The sequence below is a fragment of the Neophocaena asiaeorientalis genome, unplaced genomic scaffold, assembly GCF_003031525.2.
Source record: "Neophocaena asiaeorientalis asiaeorientalis breed wild unplaced genomic scaffold, Neophocaena_asiaeorientalis_V1.1 scaffold4, whole genome shotgun sequence".
In the NCBI taxonomy this organism is placed as follows: domain Eukaryota; kingdom Metazoa; phylum Chordata; class Mammalia; order Artiodactyla; family Phocoenidae; genus Neophocaena; species Neophocaena asiaeorientalis.
This window is the reverse complement of record NW_020173682.1, coordinates 5337588-5350960: the sequence shown is the minus strand read 5'-3', so window position 1 is coordinate 5350960 and position 13373 is coordinate 5337588. Positions and strand designations below refer to the sequence as shown.

General features: G+C 43.0%; 1 protein-coding gene across 1 annotated transcript; it reads left to right on the top strand.

Moving 5' to 3' along the window:
- Positions 1 to 292: 292 nt before the first annotated feature.
- On the top strand, positions 293 to 9642 carry LOC112402920 (lysozyme-like protein 1). The gene is made up of 4 exons (XM_024750143.1): positions 293 to 432; positions 928 to 1086; positions 8654 to 8732; positions 9506 to 9642. The coding sequence occupies exons 1-4, from the start codon at positions 294 to 296 to the stop codon at positions 9573 to 9575; spliced, it is 447 nt and encodes a 148-aa protein (XP_024605911.1). The 5' UTR covers position 293; the 3' UTR covers positions 9576 to 9642.
- The last annotated feature ends 3731 nt before the right edge of the window (positions 9643 to 13373 follow it).

The window sequence follows — 13373 nt, the reverse complement described above, 5'->3', positions numbered from 1 at the left end:
AGAGGGTTAATTTCTTTGCATGCCTGGTCCTGGGAACATAGCATTTACTTGAAAGTAACCATGTAGAAAGGCTTAGAGAGCCTGCACTCACCCTTTCCCTGTACTGTGTACTCACTGCCCTTGGTTTTTCCCTGATGCTGGCTCTGAATGTTCACAAGTGACAGGAAACATCTAGGCTGGCAGATTTCGAAGTTCTCATTGGCGATAGACTTAGTCTCAGGAATCAGGACAAAGCAGGGCTGTCTGATGTGGTCTCTCATTTTTGACAGGTTCTGCCTTCAACACACCTGGGGATGAAGGCTGCTGGTACCTTGGCCCTGATGGGCTGCCTGATCACGGTCGTTGAACCCAAAATCTACACTCGCTGTAAACTGGCAAAAATATTTTCGAGGGCTGGCCTGGACAATTACCGGGGCTTTAGCCTTGGAAACTGTGAGATTTCTCCCTTCCTGTTCTTTTTCTTCCCTTGGACTCTCCCTTGGGATGTCAAAGGCCCCATCCACACTCACTTCTGTTTGCTCCAAACCTGTCCATGCTCTGCCCCACCAGGGACGGCTGCTGGCTGTTCACATGTCCTCAACTGCTGCTCTCGGGGGCTTCTCTCCTCCTCCCTGCCCCTCTTGTCCTCACTCCTGGAGTCCTGTACGAATGACACCAGCAAGAGAAGGGGAAAACACCACCATTCTTGCTGACAGTGTAGGGGGCAGATCTGACGTTTAGTCTACTCCAAACTCAGCCACTGACTATGTGTGCCACCCTGCCCATCCTGTGCCCCTCGGGTGCACTACCAGCCCTGACCCTCCCCAAGCTTTGTCGGGAGCAGAACATGTTCCCTTAACCTGTATAAGGGAACTCTCCCCCTCAGAGCAGGGTTGGAGAAAAAAATGCATTTTTTTCCCTCACATTTCTGGCTTTTTCTCCCTCTAGGGATCTGCATGGCCTACTACGAGAGCCACTACAACACCACTGCTCAGACTGACCTGGAGGATGGGAGCACCGACTACGGCATTTTTAAGATAAACAGTTACACGTGGTGCAGACGTGCGAAGCTGCAAGAGAAAAACCACTGTCATGTGGCCTGCACAGGTATGCTTTTGACTCTACAAATATTATCCGTAGGGATAGATGGGAAAGTTGATCATGGAATATCCACCCACCTTCTGCTTTAACCAAAATTTGGAGTCCAGATGTGCAAGTAGGTCTGCACCAGGCTAGTAAATTATTCAACAGTTCCCCAAGGTGACACTCATGATCCTGTGGCCTACATCCAAAGATGACTTTTCCCTTCTAGGGTAGTTTTTATGAAGCCCACCACAAAAACAGGGGCCTGGATAAATGACCTTACTACCCTTTCATGCATAGAAAAGTTAAATATATTCATTAAGAAGGAAAAAGCTGTTCACCAACTGCTTTCCATAAGCAATTCACTCAATACATGCAGTTTATGCTTCTTTGTACAGAATGAGCCAAATAAATTCACTTCACACAGCACTTCGTAAACAGCAGAAATGACGCTAGAATTCGCTTCCAAGTCTTTTACTTCAATCGCTTGAGAAATATATGTGTGCACAGAACTGAGCATAGCAGGACGCATCAGACACGAATTCTGGTGTTAGGGAAGAGAATATGCGCTTATACGAAGTTCAATAAATGACTGTAAACAGGTGTGGGCTTCCGAGGAAAGAGATATTATTAATAAAGTCATGGGAAGCTTTGTAGACATAATGATATTTTATCTAAGATTTGGAAGATAGGTAAGATTTGGATATTCAAAGATAGAGAAGTGTCATTCCAGGTAAGGAGAACAAAAAAGCAAAAAGGTGCATGAAAAATAACAGGACATGTGGTTGTAAACGTTGATGACTACCTGACCGCACAGGACCTTGGGACCCAGGCTAAGGAGCATACACTGATTTCTGCCTGCACTAGGAAATCAGAATAGGTCAGTTGATTCAACATTGCTTCAGAAAAATTAATATACAAGCTGGGTGTGAGAGAGATTAAAGAAGAGATGATTTAAGTGAGAGATAAAAAGACCTGAATGATGGTCATGGCTGGTGGTATGGAGAAGAATATGCAAGGGACACTCAATGGTAGAAGGATGGAGTGAATAAGTGGTTGTCTTGTTTGCTCCCCCTCTAGAAGGTAAGTTCTGTGAGGGCAGGAGTTTTATCTGTTTTGATCACTGGTGTATCCTCAGTGCCTAGAATGGTCCTTGGCCATTGTTGGAACTCAAAAAATATTCATTAACTAAATGAATGTAGGGAAAAGAGCAAGGGTGAAGACAAAGAGTGATAAAATTCCTTAGGAGCAGGAAATAAACTTTTATTTCTCTTGGACACATACAAGATAATCAGTACATAACTGTGAATGTATGAATGATGGAACACTGTTAATTTACCTAATAAGTTGTCCCTACTCCTACAATACTATGGAATGCTCGCTACCTCCTGACCAATTGTTGGTCAACCCTTAATTTAGAGCATTCTTTTGTTGAGCCAAAATCCATGTCCTTATAGCTTTATTCCATGAATGCTAGTTTTTCCTTCTGGATTTATTCAAAACAGATTTTCTCTATTTTATACACAGCAACTTATTAAATGTTTGAAAATAATTAGTAGGTGTTTCTCATCTTCAATTCTTATCTCCGAGGCTCAAACATTCAGTGCCTTCACTTTGTTACATGTTTGACTTTTAAACTCGTTCCCTTCTTGGTCACTTTCAGTAGCATCTCCTATGAGCTTGCCAATAGAGTCTTCTAGTTAAACATGGTGGTTGGATGTGTATATTGTTAGAAGCTGGAAAGTGAGAGGACAAATGGTGACTAATTTAGCAATTAGAGAATTGTTAAATCCTGAATTTTAAACTGACCATGGGAAAGCCAAGAAGCAACCACAGGATCCCAAAAGGGCTCAGAAATTAGCAGCATCAGCTACTTCCGGAAACTGGAGTGAAGGCAGGTTGACAACAGGACGATCAGTTGGAAATCCAGTTAAGGAGCAGCTGATTCCCCTCCTGATTCCATTCATGTATTGACTGCTCCTCCTTAACCCTGGCAGGATACTGGGGCTCTCTCTCCTGGACAGGATAAGTAGAACATCTCTCAACTGAGAGACCTCGCCAACATTTGAGTGTGAGAGCTCCATACTAAACATGGAGTTAAGTTTCTGTAGTCCCAGTCACCTTCCTCCACTCCGATCCTGGAATGTTGGCAACCAGCCTAGCCTCTCCAGAAGAGAAGACCTTGTTCTGGGGAATCCAGCCAGATGGAAAGGAAGTAACTGAAGTGGGACTTCCCAGTGAACAAACTAGTTAGATCTCCCTACAGTGAGATGCACAGTTGAAAATCCCCACCTCTGTGTACAGAACTCCTAATCAGCTTTTTAGTGTCCCTCTCCTAAATAAGTGCAGATAACTAAGGGGCATTAGACTTCATAGGAGTGTCACTGACATGAAAGAATGAGACCACCACCACCACCAACAGCAACAACAAAAACCAGATAAAAGTAACTTATTGAAAGCAGAGATTATGCTGGGAAATGAAAACTTCAAAAAGAAACTATCATTAATATCTTTGATATGTTTACATTTATAGTGAATTTCTCATAGACAGCATATAATTGGGTGTTGCTTTTATAGCCAGTCCAACAACTTCTGCTTTTCAACAGTAATGTTTAGACCAGGGAACTTTTTCTGAAAGGGACAGATAATAAACAGTTTAGGTGTTGTGAGCCTTATAGTCTCTTTTGTAACTATTCGACTCTTCACGTAGCACAAAAGCAGTCACAGACAATACGTAAATGAATGGGCATGATTGTGTTCTAATAAAACTTTATTTACAAAAACAGAGGGTGGGCCTGTGGGTCCTACATAGTTTGCTGAACCTTGATTTTGATCATTTATATTTAATGTAATTGCTGATATGATTACTTTAAAATCTACCATCTATTTGTGGGATCTATCCATCTATTCTTGATTTATTTTTCCTGCCTTCTTTTGGATTAATTGAATCTTTCCAGTATTCTCTCTTATTTCCACCACTGGCTTATTAGCTGTACTTCTGTTTTATTTTTAGTTGTTCCTCTAGGGTTTACAATATGCATCACATTCTACCTTCAAAAAACATGATACCACTTCACATATAATAGAGGTGACCCTTGATTTTCTTGGGCTCCCTGTAGATAACGTGTCCTTTTTCCTCTAGCCCCTTTTTACAATTTCCTCTTTGTCACCAATTTTCAGCAGTTTGATCACAAATGTCTGTTTTTTGTGTGTGTTTATCTTGCTTGATATTCGCTAACATTTTGGATCCCTGAGTGGATAATTTTTTAATTTCTCCTTCTAGGGGTCTAATAACACATGTGTTAGATCATTTAATGTTTTCCTATAGGTCACTGAGGCTCTTCATTTTTTTTTCAGCCTTTTTCACTTTCTTTGTTTTTTTTCTTTTTCAATTGTTTCCACCACCCTATGTTCAAGTTCTCTGATCTTTCTTCTGAAGTGCCTAATCTATTAAATTCACCAGTTGAATGTTTCATTTCAGGTAATGCATTTTTTCAGTGCTAGGTAATTATTTTATATCTTTCATTTCTCTCATTTGATTCATGTTTTCCTGTAAGTCCTTGATAGCAATAAACATATTTATAAGCACTGTTTTAAGTTTCTTGTCTGCTAATTCAATCAACTCTGTCACTTCTGGGTCTTCCCTTTGACTGATCTTTCTCCTGGTTATGGGTTACATTTCCATACCTCTTCGTACATGTGATCGCTTTTTATTGGATACTAGACAGCGTGTGTATTACATTGTTGAGTGTCAGGATTGTGTTGTCTTCCTTTAAGGATTATTGAAGTTCATCTTGGCAAGCAGTTAGTTCTGGTCAGGGATGTTCTAGAGCAGTCATTATGGGAGGACTAGTTCAGCCTTACTCTCAAAGTATTTCCCTTTTAGCCTCTCTTGAATATCCTAAGGTTCGGCAAAGTCTCTCTCCTCTGGCCAGTCAGAAATCATGTCTCCCAGCCCTGACTGATCCCTGCAATTGTTGAGGTCCCTCACAACAGTTCTCTGACTAGTCTCATGGAGTTTTACCCTTGACATGCCCGGTTTGGTCTTCAGCCAAAGACTCAGTGACATCTCTCTGCAGAGCTCAGGCGTGCTCCTTTTGGTGACTCCTTCCTCTCAGGGAGCCTCTCGACAAATGCCAACTGTCTCAGCCTCTCATCTCTGTCTCCTCCACGTAGACTGCCATCTCCTGTCTGGGTTTTACCTTCAAGGTCTGGAAAGTGGCACTGGGCAGACAGTCACAGAAGTCACAAGGTGAGCCTCGTCTGGTTTCTATCTCTCAAGGATTCTGCATTCCCTGTTGTCTAATGCCTGAAAATCATGATCACATGTTTTGTCTAGTTGTCTAGTTGTTTACAGTAGGAGAGAAAATCTGCCGCTCACGGCCGTGCTTGACTTTACATGCAGTTTACTGATTGAGGATTGTCCAATGTTGTGCCAGTTAAGGAAGTCTGGGGTAAATGTATATCTGCAAGACAACCATGGATTCTCAGAAATTAAAATGTTAGATGGTTCGTGGTTAGAGGCGAAGGATCACTCATATCTGCTTTCTCATCATCAAAAGCCTGGGATTTTTAGGGACAGCTTTAAAATAGAAAACAGGATGTTGGTTTTATACCCTAATCACCCTCTATGACCGGCCGCCCCCAGGCTCAGGCCAGAGAGGCTGTAATTAGGGACAATGTCATTCTGTCCCATGGATTACAGAAGTAGGGACATTCGTCATGGGAACCTAGAAACAAGCTAGCATTAGAGTGTGTGTGCAAGGTAGGTGACACCTCATGCGTGTACAGGATACATGCACCTCACGCCCACCTCCTGAAGCTACATGCTCTTGTTAGTACCAGACCAAACCACATTCCTCAGATTGCTGCCGGCCTTCCCAAACTATTTGGACATAATATTTGTTATATATACATATATAGAAATATAAACATATCTATGTATACACAAACTCACATACCTATAATAATATAATAGCAATCTTTATTTCCCTCCAATAACTTAGTCCTCATTAAAATAAGAGATGTTTAAGAAAACCATCATTGCCCCCTGTATCTAGGCTAGCCCACTTACATTAATCTCTATTTCTCATATCAGCCTGGTATCTGAGTTGGCCATTGCCACTTCAGAGAGTACGAGGAGATGTAAATTCTGGGTTAAGATAGTGGTATTTGCATTGGGGGCCAGGACTATGCTGGGGAGAGACAGACTTTGCAGTAGAACTCATCTTACCTGAAAAGAACGAGTTTTTTTTGTGTAGATTGTTGCTGTTTTCTTTTGTTGGATGGGGGAGAATAAATGATTCCGTGGAACGATGCTTTGATGTTCAACCTAACCCTTTCCTTATCTGTGTTTGACTGGACAGAATTGTCTACTTGAAGTAAATGGAGCAGAAGCCATTCTTGGCTCGGGCGCCGGTATATACCTGCTCTCTGGGCTCATTTCTGCCCCTCTGCTGCCCCTCTGTGGCAATTTCACTGGGTTTCTCACATCTCAGCCCCGTGCCAGGTTCTTTATTCCCCAGCCCCGACCTAGCTTAACACATTAGCCTAAGGAAATTCAAACTCACGTCCAACTTGCACTTGCAAAACCTCTCAGTTGTGCAACAAACTGGGACATTGACAAACACGTTCCACCATCTGTACGACCTGGGCCTGCAGTACCTACGCCTCCCACCAAACCGTGCACAGCATCTCCAGATGGGCAACCTGCCGCACCACAAACACGAGCTTTGTTCTCTGTGTACTGGCCCCAGGGCTGCGCCGAGGCAGGTCTCACAGCGTACCCTCTGCTTCTTCCCTACTCTGTGTAATCTGTGTCCTGCCATCCCTGGAGACTCCAGAGACCCCACTTCTCCTAGGAAACAGGCCCCAACCACGTTCAATCACAAACCCCAGTGTCTCAAGCACTCATCAGGAATGTATGCACACGAAGTAAAGTGTTTCTAAGTAATCTGAACTTGTATTAGATACCAAGCCCTTAAGTTTGGATAATAATTACTTGAAAAATTAATGAAGTATTTATACTTTTATTATCGACTTTTTTAGCAGACGGTGTTACACAGGCTGGAACCTTGTTGCAGTAGCTCTGTTGGAAGGAAGTGGCCTTAGGTTTGAAGGCAGACTCGCTTACTGGGTGTATGACCTCAGTTTACAGGGATGATAATGGCTGTAGCCATGGTAATCCTGTAGTATGAGGGAGATAATGCATGAAGAGGCTTCATGTGTGCTGGACATAGGGTACGTTTTCCATAAAGGTCAACTAATAGCAATAGCTATTGTTATAAATAATTCTCTTCCCAGAAACAAGGCAAAAGACTTTTATAAGCTAATAAAGCTTTATTTGCTTTCCAGAAAAGTTGAATCCATTACACTTCCATCAGCAAGAACTCAGGAGTGCATATGTCATTGCACCCTTGTCAATATCGAGCGTTACCCAATTCCTGCAAAATCTTTGCTCAGTTGTTAAATAGAAATTCTGTCAAATGGTTTGGGTTTTTGTGTCTTGGATTGGTGGTTGTGGTGGGCGTGGATGTGGATTTCCCAGGTTCCCCTCAAAGGAAGGACATTTGGTCCCAGCTGCATTTGTGTGATTTGCACGCTGTCTACTAGCACCTGCTCGGGTGTCAAGAGCTGCATCCCCTAAGGTTCTGCCCCTGTGGGCAGCCCAAACCCGGGGAGTGAGTGCAGCACTCACTGCACTCACTGGCAACTCTAGACCAACCTGGGGCAACTCTGAGGGGTCCAACCTGGGCAACTCTGATGGGCAACATTCACCACAGGCTCAAGGTCAGGGGGTGAGGTTTGATGGGCCTAGATCACAGCTATGGTCTCCGCCTGCCCAGCCCTGCTTCTGCCCATTTCTTCTACAGGCGTGGATCCCTAATAAATACCTTGCACTCCAAAGCCATCTCAGCAACTGCTTCTGGAGAAACCAACTTGCAACAGAAATGATGTTGGACTTTTTTGTCCATTTGCCTTTTTCTGTCGTGTTTGTGTTGAGAAGGATTTTGAGGTCACTTCTGATGAAGCAATATCAATGAACACATTTTCAGTTGAAAGATTTGTTACATCTGAAAGCCATAGAAAAAGTAACAAAGGCAAAGGTTGATGTATTTGACATAAAACTTAAAAATTTCTGCATGTGAAAAACACCTTGGGTAAAAAGAAAATTATTGCACAAACCAGAAAGTTCCAATAGGCAAAAGTTTAATAATTATCTATAAAGAGATGTTCCATGTCAAATTAACACAAGTAAAGAAAACACTGTACTGTCCTCTCTCACTTGTGTGTTTCTTTAGGACATAAAAAACATTTTCCTGTTGTGTTTTCCCTAAACACATTTCCAAAAACCTTTCAGGGCTGGTCCATTCCTCTGAAACATCAAGGAGTCTGAAATTTTAAGGTATGGATGGTCTAGAAACAAAAACAGTTCTTTGATTTGTGGAGAAGTGTAACAAAATAAGGGTATGGCTCATGGTTCTTCCAACCCACCTGCTCCAAAAGCAGTGAGAAAAGTGAAGAAAATCTGATTCGGGCCTCCCCAGCTCCAACAATAAAATCTCAGCTAACCCTCTACTCTCTCTTACAGACTTGATCACTGACGACCTCACAGATGCAATTATCTGTGCCAAGAAAATCGTTAAAGAGACAGATGGGATGAACTACTGGTAAGAGTCTTTCCTTGGGAGACAAACTGATGTGGGTGGAACCTACAGTGTGTCTGTCTGTCACCGCTGCAGGGGATGGAGACAAGTTCACCTCTGCAGGGTGGTCCAGTGATTTTCATGTGACTTAGTCTATATCCTCCTCTCTTAGGGTGTGGGTGTGCAGTGAACCTGGTAGAAGGGATTAGTATATGGGGAGGAGAAGTGGTAAGGAGTCAGAATAATTTGCAATTGCTTTCAACGTCAAGGTATTCCAAACAATGAAGAGGGAGGTGCTTTCTCATGTGAATTGGAGAGCATCCGTGAAGACAACACACCAGAGGAAAAAGCTCGAGTTTGCTCTAGATTTGGATAAGGTTTTGGAAGTCTATGGCAGGGAGAGGAAAATGACCATGTCAGTTGCATGAGAAATGGACAGGAAACTTCCCCAGGTTGTGCATGAGACATGGCTACGCTGGCGCCCACGGTCTTCTCTGCGGCTGTGTTTCTTGTGAATGTTGTTAATCAGGTCACTCACTTGGGGATCCCAAATTTTCAGAGATGTGGATGTTTGACCAAATGACCCATCCTTATAAAAGTTGCTTACTTGTTGCCAGGGCTAATATGGGCTCTAGGAAAAAACCAGGGAGAGGAAAGTCGTAACAAGGCAAAAGGATGGAGTCCTTGGATCTCAGAAGCAAATGACGCTGAGCCCTGGGCACCGCGGGTTACATGGGTTAATTGTCTGTGGTGTTTGAACCTCAGAATATTTGTTCCTGCTTCCCTCTCCTCCTTAGGCAAGGCTGGAAGAAGCATTGTGAAGGCAAAGACCTGTCTGGGTGGAAAAAGGGATGTGAGGTTTCATGAACTGGACTGGCACCAAGGATGCTTCACAACAGCCCCCTAGGATTTGTAAGAACAGTCGTGTCATCTTGTCTCCCTTCCTCCTAATAGTCCTTCTAGAGTTGGAGAGGGAAAGTTAAGCTATCTTTTTAAGGAAATAAATAGTTCCATTTAAATGTCTTGACTTTACCCTGACTAAATTTCAATGATGTCATAATAGCACATGGTTAAGACTTGAAAAGTAACCTACAAAATGTTCTAGCCCTGGAAGGAACAAGCTTCTCTTCTTTACTGTAATAAGTCCTGATTCCTGTGGCCCTGAAATGGCTGCTTATTTTAAAAATACGATTCCCAGGTCAAGGAGAACGCTGGAGGAATGACCATAGTTTGCTGACCTCCGTCCTGGAGCAGTAAGCCCTTCTTCTCCTGGTCATCGGATGAATAGCCCTTCCTCAGCTCATCTCTGCCAGAGAGAATGTTCCTGATTCCTCCAGGCAGTTATGATGGGTATTCTAATGGGACCAAATAGATGAAGTTGCAGCTCTTAGCCCCAGGGTTCCCCATGTTATTCCAACATCCATTTAAATTAAACCTATCAAAAACCACACTTACATCCTCATGACAAAATTGTTTCCAGACTTAGACCTACAGATTTCATTAGTTTGCTCGGAAACTGGCCTGACTAAAGATATTTCATTAGCTGGAACAGTGGGCTGAGGAGTTCAGATCCCCAGAGATATTCCCAGGATGCCCTCTGCTCCGTGCAGGGGTGGCTCCTCTACAGCACAGCTGCACTCTGCTGAGTGTCGCCTTGTCCATCCTCTGTCCTGCTAGGGTTAGAAGTGCTTGGGCCTGTGTTGTTGGAACTTTAGGGTCAGGTTGAACGCAACCTGACTGTGAGAATGCACTGAACTGAGGTTTGTTGGAAAAACGGTTATGCCTGCAAATAAGTTGCCCACTTAGAAGAAAGTCCCCACGAGTCAGACTGATGGTTTCGTCATAGCACCTAAATAACCCATAAACACTCTCTAGTGGCCAGCTGCCTCGGTTTACTGTTGGCTCATTCCGCGTCCACTGGCTTTACTTGCAGACATAGGCTTTAAAAGCAGAACGCTACTTTCCAAAAGAATATAAACGTTTTATATATGCCTAAGCAAACGTAATCCTGTGACAATTTAACAGGCATTACAAAGCATGGGGGAAAAAAAAAGCTTTCAAAACTTCTGATGTAAGAATCAAAAAATAATTACTTAAGATGGCTGAAGAAAATCTGAGAATTTTAGTGTCCGTTACACAGTACTAAATCAACAATCAGTGCTTGTAGAGGTCCATAAATATGTATTTTTCATTATTATTGTCTTGTCATTCATCCACCTTACAGTCTCCATTCTTAGTCAAACCTGCATTGTTAAAACCAGTGGTACCATGTTAATGACGTAGGTGGGCATGGGTCCCGGTGCCAGCTGTTCAAAGACTAGGGGAAAGTTTTTTAACAAAACAAAAATCCAAATCCAAAAAGTTCTTTGAAATCCAAGGTGAAGGGAAGCTAGCTGGCTCTACAGTTTGATGGATCTTTTTGCAAAACTCATAAATGTTCTAAGCATGCAATCTTACTATTTCTCTTCCCAAGTGTTTCATTTAGTATTTCCATACATAATAATTTAGGATAAAAAATGCATTATCCTGGATAATTTTCCACAATCAATACCCTCTTAAATTCAAGGGGAAAATATTACTCCTATTCCTGAGTTATCTTTATTTATTAAAATAAACTAGATTTACATTCGCTTATACAGTTTCCAAGACATTTGGAAACAGATTTTCAATTTCCCCTCACAACAACATTGTCAGCTCCTTACCAGAAGCAATGAGCACACAGCGGTGTAGATACTGGGGTGTAGAGATGCTTATGGGGGTACATTCTTTCTTTGGGGACTCAGCTCTGCCTGAGTCTTGGGACTGCCCTCCACTAGGATCTGTCCCTTTGCTTCCCAGCTGCTTCCCTGTTATTACTCAGCACTGTCTGTCTGGTCCATCACTTTTTCTTGATGCACCCTGAACCCAATATATCATTTGCCCTTGGGTGTCTTTGGTCCCGGTTTTCCCAAAAAAGCCAGGGAGATTGTACCATTTCCCTGTCACCTATTCAAGCCCCACCCAGACTGCATGAGGCCTCTCTGCTCCACCAGCCTCCTAATGGTCTCCTCTATGGTCTTCCCTAATGGCTCAGTGTGGACTATTTAATGTAGGTGTGAACCATGCAATGAGGTCATCAAGCATTGGTGATCTCCCCTGGTTCGTAAGCTCCTTGCGGCCTGGATCATGTGTTTTACTTCTGTATCCTCCACAATCCTTTTTGCAGCGCTAAGCACATAATATTTGAGATTTGAAAATGTTTGATATTGATTTTTGGTACTCCTGGACACATGCAGAATCATGGAAAAACTAGGAATAAGATCTTGCCTTTACAACATTTTAATTTTCAAATCAGGCTCACATCCATTATTCCAAATGCTCTCACAAACATCTTGGGACATAGAGTGTAACATAATCTTCATTTTATGCAGAAGCCATTGAGATATGGGAAGGGTGACTGTTTTTCCAAGGCTCACAGTGCCACAGTGAGGAAGCCAGGGGCCATGCCACCCTAGAAGAATCTTCAGAACCCAGTGCAAGAACAGTGTCCTAGTCCCTTTAGGGACAAGATGTCCTGAGCCTCTCCTCTGTGTTCAATACAGCTACTTCCTTGAGTACCCTGCTGACCTAAAACAATAAAACAGATAGTTATTTTACCAACAAAGTGGGTTTATTTGGGAACAGCAAGGAATTGCTCTTTAGAACATGCAGTCTATGGTGAACCAAAGTCAGGTCCAGAGAAGAAAAGAAAGGAGCATTCTTTTATAGAGGAGAAGGAGGAGTTGGGAAAGGTTGTTATAAACAAAGAGTCCACTGGAGGAAACTCCAATGTGTGAAGTGTGGTGGCTTTTCATTGGCTGAGTTGTGACAGTCTCTCATTGGCTGGGCTGTTGCTGGGCGGAGAGAAATTCTTCCTTCCTTGTGCTGGGTGATAAAGTAGTAACATTCCTGCTGGAGATGTAATTGACATGGAGTGGGAGGGCACTAGAGCGTCCCCTTCCGGCCTCCCAACTCCATTTTAAATGAGGTTTCTGTTTTCACAACCACAAATACAGCACAAGCTCTAGCCAGCCCCTGAAAGATCTATGAGAAAAGGGTAGGAAATGCTCTCCCACCAAATTTAATGTCTTCAAGGTGAATTTTTACAGTAAAGACTTCATTAGGAGGCTTAGAAAGATTTCCTGTGTCCTCCCAAAACGGAAGGAAAATGCTCTGGATTTCTAAAACGTGAAGCAATAAACATGTATTACTTCTTCCAACTAGAAGAATAATTACATTTTTTAATCAAAAAAATCTAAAACAAGAAAATCATTTCTTCCAGCATAAGCCGAGTGGCCACTACAGCCCACGCTCTTTGGGTTGTTCTGCCAGGGTCTTCTGGCCTTGCATTTCCTCAGCAGTGGCCTGAGAAAGCACTACAGACGTTACTGTCATCCAGGGCAGCTGCTCCACAGACTGTCAAGCCACTAGCAGTTCTTGATAGGCTATGATGTCCTGGACGGAGATCCACACAACCAGCTTCCAAAGGAGCCGATGCCTAGGAGAGCTGGGGATCCAGGGGGAACCCCAACTTTAGCAGAGAATTTGGACCACAGTGGGCTTCCTTTAGGGCCCCCGAGGCACCTACATGGTACTGTGACTTGGATAGGTGACCCTCTCTTTCCCTCATTTTCTTTCCATCTCATG